General features: G+C 47.6%; 1 protein-coding gene across 5 annotated transcripts in view; it reads right to left on the bottom strand.

The window, feature by feature from the left end:
* The window catches only part of Nod1 (nucleotide binding oligomerization domain containing 1), a 53,034-nt gene that overhangs the window by 16,490 nt on the left and 18,925 nt on the right, over positions 1-17,619 (bottom strand). For 2 of the 5 annotated variants that reach the window (XR_004770981.1, XM_027429673.2), the window contains exons 1-5: positions 15,138-15,278; positions 10,241-10,559; positions 8,816-8,990; positions 4,142-5,966; positions 851-934 (exon numbers count right to left, since the gene is read on the bottom strand). Coding sequence is in view for 4 of the 5 variants with exons in the window: in XM_027429673.2 (XP_027285474.1) it covers positions 851-934; positions 4,142-5,966; positions 8,816-8,990; positions 10,241-10,441 (2,285 nt within the window). In the remaining variant the exon portion in view is untranslated. Of the gene's footprint in view, positions 1-850; positions 935-4,141; positions 5,967-8,815; positions 8,991-10,240; positions 10,560-15,137; positions 15,279-17,619 lie in introns of those variants that run through there. The other 3 variants (XM_027429675.2, XM_027429674.2, XM_035448535.1) reach the window with 2 other exon arrangements.

Genomic DNA, 17,619 nt, shown 5'->3' with positions numbered 1-17,619 from the left:
AATGCTCAGTAAGTGCAGGTGGTAGAGATTTAGGTTTTCTAAAGTGTTCTCTATCTATCTATCTATCTATCTATCTATCTATCTATCTATCTATCTATTTTTAACCATTCTGATTGAAAAAATAAGATCAGAAAAGCAGCAAGGCTTCTCTCCGCTATCTGTCATCATACATAGCAGAGAGGATCATAGGACCTGTTGCTTCTGTGTCCCCATGCCCCAGTAGTCCAGGGGTACTCAGCAACTGCTCCAGTGACAAAATCAGCAGCAGCCATGGGGCCTCATGCCCTCACCTCAAACTCCAAAACTCAAAGCTCTTTGTCACTGATTTAGCAACTGACTTGAGTCTGTGAGTGGTTTTCACTTAACCCTCCCTGGCTTGAGTATTCACTTGTTTTTCTGCAGCACTATTGTATTTGAGGAGGGTACTACCTAGAACTCTTCTGGCTGTGCCACTACTATTCAGTGTATATGCTCCTGCCCTAGACTGAGGAACAGATCCAAAGTAGTCAAGTCTAATGTATAAACAGGTATTTTAGCATCTTCAAAACCTATCCCCACATACTCTCTTCATAGCCTCCAAAATAGCTTGCCTGGATTGGGACCCAGTTTTACAAGTAAGGAAGCATTGTGATCTCACTCCAATTCTACCTAGATACCAGTTGAGCCTAGAACAGAACCTGGAGCCATGTGTGGCGGTGCATGCCTGTAAGCCCAACACATGGGAGGCTGAGGCTGGAGCATGCCAGCACTGGCCATGGTTTCTGTCACCAGTGAACCACATGGAAGTCAGTTTTCTGCCACTTAGAACTATGACAAGGTAGTAGGTCCAATATCCTCCAGCAAGACTTACCCCAGGAATGTCACAATTTTGTACTTGGTCAGCTCCTCACACAGCACCTTCACCCCTGTGTCAGTGATCTGATTGACGCTGAGTCTAAAACACACCAGCAAAGACAACTGTCAGTCAGGGCAGAGGAACTTCCAGGAGAGTACTCCGCCCAAGAATTCAGCTGCCTAGAGGCCTCCACCAACAACAAGGCCCAGCCCTGAAGCAAAAGAGTCACAAAGGCTAAGAACCCGGGCACCAGCAGCCAGCTTCTCCAGCTGTCTCCAACATCCTGCATTTGTGTGTTGCTTCTCCACTGTGTGTGCACAGTGTGGGGTCATGGAATCTGAAATGTGAGGGGCTACCTTTAGGGATCACTGCTACTGGGGGTACGCTTGCATTTTAGGAGTGGAGTCAGGCCATGAGACAACTTGTACAGGATGGAAAGTCCCCATTAGAACTGACCTGTCTCAAATGCCGGAGGAGGCCTGACATCCTGCTGCCCGGGGAAATTGCTCTTTTGAAGCAACTCTGGGTTGGAAATCTCAAGAGAAAACTAGTAGCTTTCTGGGAAAGGGTGGTTCTTGGCAGCAAGCCTCTCCCAGTGCAGATGCTGCCTGTGCGGGGCAGGCTGAGAACAGGCATACTGAAGAACAGGAAAATGGGGCCCTGTAGGTCAAGGGCCAGCCACAGACTGCAAATTCTCTAGAAAAATGCCTGAACCAGAAAAATAGGTTTTCATGAGCAAAATGTGCATGTGTGTATATATTTATTGGGTGAACAATATATGCAAAGTTCCAGGGGTAGAACCTAGGGCTAGCAGCATGCTAGGCAAGTCTACCACCAAACTACCAATAGCCTTCTTTTTTTCCTCTCCCACCCCTCCCCATTTCTCTTTCTCTTTCCACCCCTGTACACCCAAGCAATCTCTGTAACAAGCTATGCTGACCTTAAAGAAAGAAAGCAGCTAAGAGACAAGGTGAGAGCAGGAACCCCATGAGGGGACCAGGTTTGTGGAGGGCTGGCAGACTTTCTACACTAAGACCAGCTGGGAAATGGTGAAGACCGTGCTGGGCCCAGTATAACTGCTCAACCCTACAGTGTGAAAGCACCGAGAAGTAACCGACAGGTATGGCTGTGCTCCAATAAACTTTATTTACAAGCACAAGCCACTGGCTAAGTTTGACCCCAAAGCTGACATTCATGGTAATTAAAACGAGAACAGAAAAAGCTTCATTACTAAGCAACATCAAAAAGATGAGGGCAGCCTCACAGGACCCATCCCCTACAGTATCAGACTGGATGTATACACAAGGTACACATTGCACAGCTATCCCTGTTAGGTCTCAAACCCAGGACAAAATGGCTGAGACCAAAGTGGACCCTAGCTGCCAGGTTCTCCCAGCATCCCTCACTCAGTCCCTACCTGTTATAGGGTCCTCCTGGTTGGCATGCTCTACCCCCTACCCTGAACTCTACAGTCCAGGGTCTTGGCTGCTCTTCTTCCAGCTGTCCTTCCTATGTAATTTGGCCATTTTGGTTACACTGGTCCTTTTTACCCTTTTGGCTTCTTGGTCTCCTGATCTTTTGGCTCTTCCCATCCCCTCCTCACATGGCCTGGCTTGATCTTCTGGTCATGTCCACTCTGGACTTTCCCAGATGTCTCTGCCTCAGGCTATGCTTTTCCTCAAATCTACAACAAACCTTCTTCTCTACCAGACCTGGGAGCAGTCATGTCCTCCCTTTTATTTCATGTTTTCCTTCGATCCTGACATGGCAGGTGCTTCCAGTATCTGTGTGTTCTTAGCAACACAATCCTCTGCACTCCCCTCCTCTTTTCTAGCCTGGCACACTCAATCAAGTCCTGCCTAAAGAAATCTAATCTGCCTAAATCATTGGAAACAGCTTTTTTAAACTGTTTGGGGTGTTCAATAGTAGAGTGCTTGTGTGTCATGCATGATATCTCCAATTGGCACTCCCATACTGAAGAAAAAATTAAAAATAGGACATATCCTTCTTGTGATTCCTTCTGGGTATACTAAGTAGTTAGCTGGAGCTATCTTGGGCAGCCATGTTGGCTCAGGATGTAGATGCCAGGTAAAATAAGAGGGAGCCTGGGTTCTGGTCAGACAGACAACATACCATTCTTTGTCTACTCCTAGACTTTGCTCCAGAGAGAGAATGAATATATATATATATATATATATATATATATATATATATATCCAATATTTGATGTTTTCTCCAATTCTTTACTGCAATTAATCCTACCTGATGTCCTCGGGGAATTCAAAGCACTTCTATCTGGTCAGCATAAGCCCTATTTTTGTATAAGCTGCCCTTTCCTTTGCTGGTGTGGAGAATAGCCAGGCAGGGCAAGATCCCACTCTGCTGATGAGTTCGCCCTCACAGAGCTGGCATGAGCAGTGCGGGGTGGACACTGCCAAGGAGAGTGGATGACTTACAGCCCAGAGGACTGGTGCTGGCTTTGGTTCTAGGCTGCCACCTTCAGCTTTGTATACCCCAGTCCACACATGATTTCCACTCTGGCTCCCATGCCTGAGAATGGGCTCCAAATCCCCACTGTTCTGCAGAACTGGATGAGCCAAACTGTGGCAGAATAAAGTGCTGGCAGAGACTAACAAGGTTTGTTTCACACAGGAAATGCTAACAGGAGAAGCACCTAGGCCTCTCTTTTCTACTGTCAAGCAGGAAAACAGCTCAAGACTGCTGGCATGCGGCTACATTTTTCAGGAGAAGCAAAGCAAGTACTTCATAGCCTGCTTTCCCTGGAGCAACACCAGACACCAGGAGCCAAAGGCCAGAGACTGATATTTTTGAGCCTCAGGCTAATCTTCAGGGGATGGTCTTCCCTTGTGGCCACACCACATCTCAGCTATGGGCCCCTGGAGCAATTCATTGACTTCTCTGTGCCTCTGCTTCCTATTGCCTAAATGGGCAATAATGTTCTAAGCCAATAGTGGTCCCTGTCTTATAGGGGAAAGAGCATTGAGCTGGATTACAACCTTAATGCACTTCACCCACTTTCAGTATACACTGGCTATTGCCTTGGTCACACTATGACAATAGCAGCTCTCTCACCTGGGGCTCCCCCACATTACACAGTTACAGAACACCCAGCTGAAGCTAAACTGGTCACCTGACTCACTTTCCTCCATGTCTACCACACCCTATCCCTAGACAGAAGGGTTGAGTCCCTGTGTAATGGGGAGACCCAGAATATTGACCCATGTTACCAGTCCTGTGACCTCCAAGCCTATCTTGTCCTCCTCACCAGGTGCCTGGCAGCCTCACCTGATAACTGTGAGGCGGCTGAAACAAGGCTGAAGCTCCTGCACTCCATAGTCATTGAGGTTGTTGTTGTCCAGATCCAGGGCCAGCTGCCTGTGGAAGTGGTGCAGGACGAAGGACAGGGCGCTGCAGTCGGCAGAGCAAGCATTGCAGAAGGCCAGCTTGAGGTAGTTGGCACTGATGCCTTTGGCGGCTAGGCGCCCCACCTTCTGGCTCTGTGTCTCGTAGATACAGCGCAGCATCCACAGGAATGTGGGCATGGCATGCACCTGACTAAAGCCTCCACTCTGGACCCGGGGCAGACTCTTCAGGTAGGAGCGCAGGCTGGCAAACAGGTGAGCCCACAGGGCCTTGCGCTTCCTCCTCAGGGTAGCCTTGGGCACCAGCTGCTGAAGGAGTTTCTGTCTGGCCTTGGCCAGCAACCCGCACAGAAACAGGTTAGTGAACTGGAAGTGGTCTTTGTTCCTGAAAGGATCAGGGCCCAACCGGCTACCGCCACCCAGGCACTGGAAGGAGAAGAAGGAAGGATAGCAGAACGTGCTTGGTGTCTCCCCGGGAGACGTCCACTCTCGAAAGAACCTCAACAACTCCCGGGTGCCAACTTTGTCATCTGCCACCAGGAAGAAGGCGGTAAAGAAAGATTGGAGTGTGAGATGGAAAAACTCATAGGACTGCTGACCCTGCTCTGGGCCCACGTCGGACAGAGCTCGCAGGAAACCCAGCTGCAGATCCCCCTCCTGCAGCTTCGAAGCCTGCACCTCCTCCTGGCCAAACACAAAGAGGCTCCTGTCGGTGCCTCGGTGCGCCACCTGGCCCAGCGCGTGCAGCGTGCGCCAGCCTGCACGCAGCGTCTCCGCTGGGCTGCGCGTGTTGCGCTGCACCAGGCTGCTGGGCTGCGTCCTGTTCAAGTGCACCTCAGTGACCAGCAGGAAGACATCGGTCAGGGTCACGGCGCAGTCCGGGAGCTGCGAGGAACCCTCAAAGGCCGTGTGGAAATGCTGGAAGCAGCGGAAGATGATCCAGCAGAAGAGCGGCACGGCACACAGGCTGCAGAGGTTGGGATTGGCATCCAACTGCTGCAGCAGATGCTCGTGAGCAGTGCGCTCGGGGAACATCCTGCGGGCATAGGCGCGCAGGTGGCCGGGGGAGAAGCCCCGGAGCAGCACCTTTTTGCGCAGAAGCTGGCGGGGGACTTCCACGCCTGTACGGGCAGTGAGTAGCTTGCCGGCACCCTTGAGCAGCCTCCCGCTTAGGAGGTTGGCCAGTAGGACCAGCGGGTGTGCCGGCTCCCAGGGGCAGCAGCTGTCCGGCACGCGACTCAGGTCGAAGTCCGAGTGCAGCTCATCCAGGCCATCGAAAGTAAAGAGCGCCGTGTGGGGAAAGCGCAGCAGGAAGGAGAACACCTCCTCCGGGTCCTGCTCCGGGTAGCAGAAGTGCTTGAAGAGCAGGTCCTGCAGACACAGCGTGTCGCTCTCCTTGAAGCAGCTGAACATGCGGCAGCGGAAGTGAAAAAAGAACTTGGCTGCCGAGGCCAGCCTGCCGGATGCCCAAAGGCTTTGCAGCCGCTGCAGCAGCATGGACTTGCCCACACCCGCGTCCCCAAACACGAAGACAGTCTCTCCATGCTCGTTGAGGATGCCGGTGCTGTGGTCCAGCAGGCAGTCCAGGCCTCCCAGGCTGCCCAGGTTTTCGTTGTTGAAGTCTACTACCTCCATGAGTGTGTCCATGTAGGTCTCCTCCAGCAGCAGGTCCTCCTTTTGGGCATAGCACATCATGAATTTGGAGTCGCGGCCCAGCTGGTGGCGCAGCTGCTGGGTGTACCTGCTCACTGGAGCCCGGGAGGAATGTTTCCCAGCAACCAGGTGAGGGGACAAGGAGTAGATGCATTAAACAGGGTATTTCAGGACGGAGAGGCAAGCACACAAGCAAACCAACCAACCCACAGCCCAGACACTGAGCCAAGTCAATTTACTCCCGTAACAGGAGCCCCCAGGGCCTAAAAGAGCCAGTGTCCCAGAACTTGAGGGTCAGGCCTTCCCTCCCTCTGCTTGGCTTCAGGTTTAGCCAGTTGGAGGGCCGCAGCCCCCTCCAGGTCAAGTGTCTGGGACAGGCCTCCCTTGTTCCTCTGCACAATGTTGTCATTGAATTCCAGAGACAGAAACCGCTCACACTTGAGGGCCAGGCCAGCCAGCCTTGCTGCCCCTCCGAAGCCCACAGTCCTGTTTGAATAGCAAAGTCAGTCCTCGCTGATAGTCTTGTGTAGGGGGAAATTACCCCAGTCTTTCTTCCGTTCTTGAATAAGGGTCTGACAAAAACTGTATGCCAAAACTTTTGGCTGTAAAATACAAGGCTGGACATTAATCTAATTTACAGAGGATCTGTGCCTGGCCTCAAACATCACAACTAAATACACTGAGTGAATGCAACACAACCTTTGACTCCCAGGGTGAGTACCTTGAGTCATCGACGCTCAGTGTAAGCCCCAAGGGTGAGCCCCAAGCTGTCACAAGGGGCAGAGATACCATGCTCTGTCCCTGTTATCTCCATGCTCCCAGCATACTTGAATGGAAAAGGGGGGCGGGAGGCTTAATGCCAAACAAAAGTGTTCTACATGGTCCTTTAAAATAGTTTTTGAGTTTAAACTATTCAATTAACAAAAGTCAGATGCTCATATGTACCTTCCTAGATTCATTTATAGCTTTTCCCATGAACTTAGTCAGACTGATTGTTCAAAATTTGTAAAGAGGGATGGCTATGGGGGCACACCCTTGTAATCTCCGTACTTGAGAGGCTGAGGCAGGAGGATCAAGCGTTCAAGGCAGCTGTGCAGTGGTGCTGCAGGCCTTTAATCCCAGCACTCGGGAGGCAGAGGCAGGCAGATCTCTGTGAGTTTGAGGCCAGCCTGGTCTCCAGAATGAGATCCAGGACAGCCAGGGCTACACAGAGAAACCCTGTAGAGTTCAAGGCCAACCTGGTCTTACATAGATCCTGCCCCAGAACACAAATCCCCACTAAAAAGGAAATTTAGTGCTAACCATACTTTATAGCTTATTGTGGTTATAACTCATAATAATTTTTATTACAAAATTTTAGTAATTGCATTATGTCCTAGTCGATTAATTTCTAGTAAATTTATAAAATTCAATAAATACTACTCTAGTTCATTCTAGATATCCTCATAACACTCCCAAAGTTTTTGAAGCTGGTTTGTAGCCAGCCTCTGTTCTGTCCCAACTCCAGACATTGACAATTGCTGGTGGGATCCTTTCTTTACAAGTGTGCTTTTTCTGGACATTTCACAGATGTGAAATCCTCCAAGGTGGATCTGTCATGTATGTGTGGCATCTTATAGAGAGAATTATTCTCAAAAGCTAATCATGACTGAAAGAACCAACTGAGAAGTCCTTTGAAAGAACTGCCCACCCTGGGAAAAAATATCCCACAACACACACACACACACACACACACACACACACACACACACACACACACGAAGAAAATTCGAATAGGCAGGAAGGAACAGTGTCAGCAAGAGGCTGACTAAGGACAGTTGGCACCTCCGGGGCTACAGGAGCAAACTCAGCCTTGACACTGCTGGTTGGCCCTTTTTCCCTAAACATTCGCTCTTCTGGGAAGGTCCTTTCTTTCATTTTCCAAACTGTAATGTCTTGCATCTGATATGACCCTGGGCCAATGACAGGGCCAGTCAGCGGACTTAGGGGAAGTGATGGGATCTTGAAGGCTCTGATCTCACCAAGTTTAATTCACTTGATAGTTTCACAATGTAATGGGATTGTTGGGAAACGGCAGAAACTAGGAGGTGGGGCCTACTTGGAAGAGGCAGGTCACAGTGGCATGCCTTTTAACAGTGTGTCTTGTTCTGCTCTCCTAGCTGTCTCTCCCTGCAGGTGGGGAGTAGCTGTTCTCTGCCGTGCACTTCCACCATAATGCTTCAGCCCCACTCAGGCACATAGCAAAGGAGTCAACCAAGCATGGACGCTAAAACAAAGCTTTGCTTTTTTAAAGTTGCTTTGCTAAGACATTTTGTCACAGGATGTAAAGTGACTGAAACACCAGGCCAAAGTGGAGTCTAAAAATTGGAGTGTTGCTGGCATGCTCTCAATATGTTTTTAAAGTATTATTTGTGTATTGGAGGTTGAGCTCACAGCCTATGTGTGCTAGGCAAATACATTACCACTGAGTGACACCTTAGCTCTCCTAGAACAAATTTTAAAAAGAAACAGAAAATACAGTGTCAAAACTGCACTATCGCATGTCAGAGTAAGTAGTAAGCAAGCGCTCAGAAGAAAGGCCTTCCACAATTTCTGGGGCCCCTAAATAAACCATATGAGAGAGCTGGGAGTGTATAACAGTGGTAAGGCACTGGCTTAGCATGCAGAAGGCCCAGGGCTCCACCCCCAGAACCAAAGCAAGCAAAAGGAAACCGACAAGCTCCATGTGCAATCACCTAGGCTGTGCTCTGGTACCAGAGACCATCTCTTCTTTCCAAAATGGAGGGAGCACTGAGGCTTGTTCTGTGAGGTAGAGCCTAAGGCAGCCAAGGTGGTCTTGCTGGCTACACTTTTATAGCCACCTGGGCCATGGTATTACTGCACTTCCAGAGCCGGTGCCTTCCTTCATACCCGTGCCTATAGTCCAGCTGGGGCTGACTCCTACCTGGGTCAGTATTGATGATAGTCTTGCTCTGAATGAGCTGGGAAGGGGAGAAGCCGATCTCTGACAGCCACAGCCTGAGGTCCACATAAGCATCCTCAAGTTGTTGTAGCACATAGAGGAAGAACTCAGACACCTCCTCACCTTTGCTCTGCACCAGGTCAAGAATTTTGCGGACCTATGGATGGCACAAACATTAAGAGCATGAGCTGGTGTGAGGGGCATCTTCCTGTCAAAAGATCCCGGGGTACACTCAGCTCAGGGATGCAGGTGCTAGTACAGAAGTAACAGTCTGGCCACTTGCACACCCAGTGTAAGGGTCAACATAGAATCTGCAAAATGGGCTTCTTTAGCAAGAATTCATTCCCATAGCAATAAGAAAGCAGGAAAAGTTGTCTGTGAGCCTGAAAACAGATCAGATGTGGGAAAAGCCCTCCAGCTCTGCCTTTCCCTCCTAATCTCATGTCACTGTTAAGCCAAGACCAGTGTGCTAGGAGGTAGTCACCCAAGAGACAAGAGGAAGTAGTGAATCTGGCTACCCTGCAGGAGGGTAACAGACTCCCATCAAATTACATGTCCAAAATGGCCTTTTTTATTAAAAATACAGGCAGAGCAATCGGGAGCTGTACATAGTGGTACACACTAAGTCCTAGCACTCAGGGGATTGAGGCAGGAGGGTCAGAGGGTCAACTCAACCTAGACTACAGAGCCAAGAAAGGGTGAGGGTCAATAGAGGAAACCATATCAGTGTGCTGTGCCCTGCCCAGAAGTTCCTTGGGTAACTCTAGCCCCTCCCTGCCTCATCTCAAATAGGCGCTCATTTTTCTATACTGGGACTTAGAGGACTCTTATTTTTCAGATGATACTCCCAAGCTCAGAGAACTGACGGCTGTTCTACTTCCTCATTCATAGGGAAAGTCTTCAGCGGGGTCTCACCTTGGGAAGTAGTCACTTCTAAATTTGGCTTTGTGGGTGGCTACCCTGAGTCTTTGCCTCTGTGCCCTTGGGGTGTTGGGGCGCTGAGTGCCTGCTCTTTCTCATTTAAAGCAGGGAGAGCCAAAGGGGAAGGGTTTGTTGCAGCCTCAAACAGATGTAAACTGGCTGGGCAGGAAGCTCACACGTTGGGCATTGGTGTTTTACCAGGACCCCAGCGTGAGTACACATCTATAAACAATCTTTTCTGTAATACATAAGCTGAGGCATGAAAATGAAAATAATCCAAAGACCCCAGTGTGAATGTACACCTGCAATCAATACTCCCGGCGCTACAGAAGCTGAAGTAGGGATTACAACAACAAAAGTAAAGACCCAGTGCAAAAGTCAGTTCAGTACACCAAATTCTCCCAAGACCTTTGCATGGGTCAGGAGTGGGGAAGAGACACTAGAAACCCAGTCATTAACTGTCAGCACCAATGCCCCTCACTGCACCTTGTCAGGCTGGGTGGGACAAGCATATACGATCTCTGCATCCTCGGCCGAGAAGTAGTCATTCTTCAGCAAATTGTCCACCAGACACTGAGTGTTACGGATGTTGGTGACCAGATGTTCCCTGTTGATCTTCAACAGTTTAATGTGGGAGTGACAGCCCAATGGGATGGCTTCCATCTCATGATGGCCCTGCTTTTCCATAGTTCAAGTAGCCAACAGCTACTTTTCTCAAATTCATCTTTGACCACATGTATCTCCGTGACAGCCAGGCAATCAGGATTCAGAACCACCGTCCAGGATCCTGCCTTTCATTGCTGACCTTGAAGAGATAGAGGACATCGTCAATAAAGCAGACGTCACTGAAGGATTCTCCCTCTCTCCCATCTCCCATTGTCCCTTGCATTTCTCTACATCTAGTAGGAGGGTGTCATGCCAAAGAATTTTATTCCTTGTTGGTGGTGGGATTCCACACCACTAAATATATTAGCCTTTCTGTCACTGCAGCAGAGAATGTCAGGGAGGAAGGATTTAGTCTGCCTCTTGGTTTCAGTCCTTCACTTTGGGGTGGGCATGGCAGAGCAGCTCTGTCTCCTCATTGAGACCAGGGAGGACGGAGTGGAAAAGAGGGAAGAAAGATGGCCACCAGGACCCACTTCAGGACCCATGACTTCAGGAAGTGAGTCTCAAAAGGCATCCAGCTGACAACACCAATATCAAATGGCTGGCCATACTGAGTCTCTGGCATCATCCTTTGAAGGAAGATAAAATACCCTAAATAGATAGCTTCTTCCCTTAGACCTTCACTATCTTTCTGCAAAGCTAACAAAGATATGGATGGTAAAAATGCTTGTGCACACAATTAAGCCCTGAAGAAGCCAGGAGAGTTAAACTCACAGGCATCCTTCAAAGGAAAAGAGATGCTTAACCTGTTGCCCCTGGGATGCTGGGAATGGATGTACCTTACAACTGATGACCTTCTGCCATCTGATGAGCCGGGCTCCACCCATACCTCCCAGAATTTATGTTTTACTTATCCCAGACCCTTTCCCCATAAAACCTTGAGCATAAAGGGCAGAAGACTCATCCTGTTAGGAGATGCCATTTTACATTACAACAGCCTAAGTGACTTCTATGTTGTCTTAGGGCCAGCCACTGTGTTTACCTCAGCCATTCTCCCTTGGCCATTATCTTGAGCATTGTTTCTAAGTCAACAAGAACCAATCTTACAGATGAAGCCAATGTGCTTTGTAAAGAGCTTCAGTGTAAACCCGTCTTGAGCTTGTTGAACTCACAGGGCTGAGCTAATTGTTATCAGAAAACTTTCCCCCCAAATTGTGCTGTGCTTACATATGGCTAAAGTAAATGATCTGCTGTCAGACTTCAGAAGTCCTGGCCCAGCACCAGTACTAAAATCATTCTGCATTGAGATTCATTCTTGTATTTTTGCAGATCATTCCCGAGCCAGCTGTAAAGCCCGAGAGACCCTTCTACACAAAGAGTGTCTCTTTTTTATATATAAACTTTACTACAAAAAATTGCAAAAAAATTACATACTGAATTAACCAGATCCTAAGACTATACATTTAATATATATATATATATATATATATATATATATATATATATTAGCCATTTGGGAAGAAAGCTATGGAACTTCACATCGGGTATTGCTCTTCCATAATCAAACACTTATTATTCTCCACCCCAAACAAAAACTCTGTGACAGAATTAGAAAAACAATTAGCTTTATACCCCTTTCATAACTCGTGTTCGTTTCCTGCATTCAATCTTGTTTGTTGCTTGTTTGTTGAGACATGGTCTCACTATATAGCTCTGACTGCCAGGATTAAAGGTGTACCCAGCCTAGTTTTTAAATGGTATGTAAAGGTGCTGGGAAGACAGCTCCGATGGTAAAGTGCTCACTGTGCAAGCCTGAAGATTCCCTCAGCACACCCTGGAAAGGGCCAGAGATGGAAGCATGTCCCTGCAATCCTAGCACTGGAGAGCCAGACAGGAGGATCCTGAGGGCACCTGGCCAGCCAGTCCGCTGGATTCAGTAGCTACAGGTTCAATGAGACAGTCTCCAAAATAAAAACAAAGGAAAGAAAGAAAAAGAAAAAGGAAAGAATGAAAGTAGACTAACTGAAGAATATCAACCTGTGGCCATCACATAAATGGATGGGCACATATGCACATATCCAATTAATCAATCAACATTAAACACCATCATGAATGACTGGAAATGGTGACAGAAACTCACGGGACTCTCTACTTTTCTTCTTCTAGGACAATGTTTCTCAAATATCAATCATTTGGTCACTGTGTTTCTTTGTCATAGCTAAGGTCCCACCTGTACTTGAACCTTTTGCTTTGAGGAATGTTGGGGCTCCTTAGGAAAGAAGGTGTGTACAAGAGGGGAGAGATGGTGAAATGACAATAAAGATGTATGAAAACACCACAAGGAATCCCACTATTAACTATCTGTTAAAGAATACCTATAATACATGCAATTCTGTGTATAAACATATGTAAACAGTTTTAATCAAATGTTCTCTTCTGGAATAACAATGCTCCCTCAATTAGCCAAAGACCACCTAATGAAATCTCAACACCAAACATTAGAAGGCCTCTTGAGTTATTGGGTATGACTATCTAGGAGACTCCCAAAACATAAAACCCATTGCTGTTGTCCATGGTTACCACCCACCTTCCCCAGAATTGGAAATTAAGTCCAAATTGCTGAGGACACTGTCTACTTCAGAAACAGGGTCCTAAGCTGGAACTGACCTGACCATCCCCTCCCTGAGGATTAGCTTTCATGATACCAGATACCATGATGCCATGCAAGCTTCCAAAGGAAGGAGGCAACCAATAATCTTACCAGCTATGATGCTTATGAGTCACATCAATGACCAACATGGCACAGTAGCCCTAAGGATGCAGAGGTGGCACACATGACTTGGCAGTAACCAACAGGTTTCTAGTTGGACTTAAGATCTGCTCAATAATAGGGAACCATGCCTGGTACTTGAAACCTAAATAACTGCGCAGTGCTAGTAAAATCATGGTTATTTGATAGGGCAAGTGCTTCTGTATATATGTTTGTCTTATTGGTTAATGAATAAAACAGTTTGGCTAATGAGGCAGAAAGATAGGTAGGACTAGGAGACGAGGAGGATTCTGGGGAAGGTAGGCTGAGAGCCCGCCAGAAACAGTCACCATGGAGCCGCCAAAGGAGTAGCAGGCCACGTCCTTTCTCCGGTAAGCCAAGACCACGTGGAAATACATAGATTAATAGAAATGGGTTAATAATTAAGACAGAGCTAGCCAATAAGAAGCTCTAGCCATTGGCCAACAGTCATAATTAATATAACGTCTATGTGCTTATTTGGGGCTGAAGGGGGTGGGGCCTGGTGAGATAAGAAAACTTCACAAAAGTTAATGGAAGAAAGTTTACAACTACTAATTTATTAAACCAGCATAATTTCAACCAACAATTTATAAACATTTCTCTGAATACCCACAGATAAAAGTAGTCTTCACCCTTCATCAGGGAAACTTGTTGCAACAGACGGAAACCACTATAGAAAATCACAACTAATCAAAATGCCAAGTTCTGGAGCCCGGTCCCAGTGCATACATCTACAAAATAGTCCCACACCTAAGGCTCAGGAAACATTTTGGAAGATGGGGCAGACATTCTGTAAGAGCCAGAGGATTAGGAAGTTTTCTAGGAGACTATGTCTCCTAGTAATATCAGGGGCTACACCCATAAAGTGTAGCTCACCAACACGAATGCCTAAATGTGAGCTGAACAAGGAAGACACCAACAAATATGCCAGACTGGAGAAGAAAGGCCTATGAGTCCTCAGCCCTACACAAAGAACTATAGGCAACTGAGGAAGGCTGAGAGTGGGAGAGGGGGTGTTCCCTAGGGAAGAGTACACCAATTTGTTGTTCAGGGCCAAATGGTCAGCCCTGAACACACATACAAGTAGCGTTATAAGGCCTGAACAGGTTATACTTGGGAATATATATGTATATACAAATACATACATGCAATAACCATTAGTGAAAAAAAAAAAGAGTCTCTGAATTTAAAGGAGAGTAAGGAGAAGTATATGGAAAGGTTTGTAATTAAATTATAATCTCAAAAAATTTTTAAATGCTTTAAAATTTTATATTGGATAGAAAAAATAAATAAAGTTGTGAGCATAACTAATTAGCTAAAGGAGTTAAAGGAAAGGAAATGGGGGCAGGCCAAGAACTAGAGCACTGCGTCCGTCTTAAGGCTCTGAGGCTGGTTTCTCTAGGAGGCCTGTGAGAAATGTTGAAGCTGAAGCCCAGAGTGAAAAATTTCTCTTGAAGATAACCACAAGTGTGAGAGAATAGAGAAGGGCCACTCTGTCTCCCTTGGTGAGTCAGCCTGCTGCAGAAGGTTGGGAAAGGAGGTTAAGCAACAACCCTTCACTCCTCCTGTCCTCATTTTCATCACTGGGAGGGCTGTTAACTCTCTGCTTCTCTTTCCTGTGCTCACAGAGATTGCCCCTGGCTTCCCAGACGGTTCCTGTAATGCCCTGCATAGACACCCCACTATTTACCAGGAAAGGGGGAAGCTGTCTCCTGATTCTTGACCACCTAAACAAAGCCATCGGTCACATGACAGCTAGCTGGCGAGCCTGCTTTTGTGTTTTTCCAGAGGGCAATTAACTCACTTTGGCAGGAATTTAAGGAAGGATGGACTTCAAAAAGGAAACAAAGAAACAACGCTGCCTGGTAAACAGAAGCCAGAGTCAGACCCAAGCGCCATGAGACACCTCAGAGAGAGAGTTACCCCGCCAGAAGCTTCAGAGAGCTGCTGTCTCCTGACTCCACAGACAAGTCCTTCATGTCTTACCTGGCAAAGAGTAGGTCCTGTGGTGCAAATGGAAGGCAAGGGGGAAAGAGAAAGTGGCAGGCCCAGGGGAGGAGTAAGGGAAGGGGAGGGTTGGAGAAGGGGAGGGAGAGGGGAAGCTGAAGGGGTGAGGGAGAGGAAAGAAGGAATGACAATGTGTAACACTGGGCTTCTGCGAGCCAGGCTACTCTAGGGGGGGGGGGTCCTGCCTCCACATATGGAGCCCTGAGGATGGGTGTTGAAGGAAGATCCTGTCCAGACAGTCCAAGTAAACAGCCAAAGAAACAATTCAAGGCTGAAGATGTGGCCAGAGAACAAGTTTCCAGGGCTGCAGAATGCAAGATAGAACATCAGATGGAAAAATGAAGATAGAATGGGGGGGGACCACCCTAACCGCATCTTGAATCAGAGGCAGGTGGAGTATGTTGGTGAGAGGAAACCCAGAGAGAGAGAGAGAGAGGGGGGGGAGGAGGGAGGGAGGGGGGGAGGGAAGGAGGGTGTGTGTCTGTGTGAGTGTTTGTGTGTGTGTGTGTGTGTGTGTGTGTGTGTGTGTGTGTGTGTGTGTGTGTGTGTTGGGGGCTGCTAGACTGGCCCTTCCCACCAATTCTTTTTCTGACTTTCTTATTTTTTTAAGACGGGGACCTTTGCTGCATTACTCAGGTTGTCCTGGGACTCTTATGTAGCCCAGGCTGACCTAAACTCACAGTCCTCCTGCCTCAGGGACTTACAGGCCTGCATCACCAAACACAGCTCTTTCTAGCTTCCTGATCTCCTGTGAGACAGGTTTGCCTCCAGACTAGGAGAATCCCCAGTCCTTTTGGAAACAGGACTACATTCCATCTTACTACTCTGAACTTCTGAACTAAATATGCAGTAGATTTGGGGGAGGGTGGTAACTAAAAGGAAAAAAGATTAGGGAACAGAGGGTTTATTTTTTGTTTTTGTTTGTTTGCGTGTTTGTTTCTAAGGCTCCTATGTTTCTTAGGCTGGTCTTGAATCCATGAGGTCAAGTGATTCACTCAGGGTCCTCAGGACCCACACATAACACAGTGCCTAAAAAGGATAATTCTAAAACATGATAGAGTAGGGTTATTAGTATAAAATAAAATATAATCCTCATGGCAGTTCTAGTTCACTATTTTTTAGGATTTTTTACATTTATCTATTTAGTGTGTATGCATGCACCAAGGCGTTTGTGTGGTGGGAGAAGACAACTTGCCCGAATCCATTCTCTTCTACCATATGGGTCTGGGTACAGAAATCCAGTCATCAGACTTGCAGGCAAGCACCTTTACCCCTTGAGCCAACTCACCACCACTGGCAATTTAGATTTTTTAGTAGTCTCATTAATGAAAATAAAAACAAGCAGGTGACCTAATGGGATATTTCAGTTAATTAAATGTATGCAAAGCATTGCTCTAACACATCATCAGTCTAACACTGCAATACAGCTGTCTCCTCTGAGACGAAAACCTTCCATCTCGGAGAGAAGCTCTTAAAGACCCAGGGTGTTAGGAGGTGAAGCAAGATGGTCTCAGTCAGCTGTCCTCAGCCTTCCTAATGCTGTGGCCCTTTAATACAGTTCCTCGTGTTGTGGTGACCCCCAACCATAAAATTATTTTCCTTGCTATTTCATAACTGTAAGTTTGCTACTGCTGTGACTCGTGATATAAATATCTGATATTCAACCCACAGGGGTTTTGACCCACAGGTTGACAACCACTGCTCTAAGTGGAGGCAAAACATTCCAGCCTGCAGGAAAGCTCTTTAAGACCAAGAGGTAAGAATCAGCTGACCTGAACAAGCAGGAGTACATGGACCCCGGACTGAGGTCCAGGAGGCCAGCACGGGACTGATCCAGACCCCTGAACGTGGATGTCAGTGAGGAGGCCTTGGCACTCTATGGGGCCTCTGGTAGTGGATCAGTATTTATCCCTGGTGTAAGAAAGGACTTTGGGAGCCCATTCCACGTGGAGGGATGCTCTTTCAGCCTGGACACATGGGGGAGGGCCTAGGCCCTGCCCAGGATGATATGACAGACTTTAGGGATCCCCCATGGAGGCCCTTATCCTCCCTGGGGAGCAGAGGGTGGACAGGGTGGGGGATTGGTGGGGCGGTGGGGGAGGAGGGGAGGGAGAGGGAGAAGGGATTGACATGTAAAGCAGGCTTGTTTCTAATTTGAACTTAAAAAAGAAGAAGAAGAAGAAAAAGATCAAGAGCTAAACAATTCGGAGCTCCAGGAAGTCCCTGAAACTGACAAGATACACTAGACCCCTCCCTCCCCAAGCATATATGATCTGTTAGGACTGTAAGGACACTATCAGACTAGATAATGCGCAGAAGAGGCTGGGTCCAACTGAGCCCCCTGCAATGACACTTTCCAACCTGTTGGGATGCCTGCAGGCTGTGCAGTGGGTCCAGGTGAGTGTCACCCACGCTGGGGTGGGCTTCAGTGATGCAGATCTCTGAGTCATTTCTGGGCCAA

This window comes from Cricetulus griseus, chromosome 8 (genome assembly GCF_003668045.3).
Source record: "Cricetulus griseus strain 17A/GY chromosome 8, alternate assembly CriGri-PICRH-1.0, whole genome shotgun sequence".
NCBI classification, from domain to species: domain Eukaryota; kingdom Metazoa; phylum Chordata; class Mammalia; order Rodentia; family Cricetidae; genus Cricetulus; species Cricetulus griseus.
This window is presented reverse-complemented; position numbering and strand designations above follow the sequence as displayed.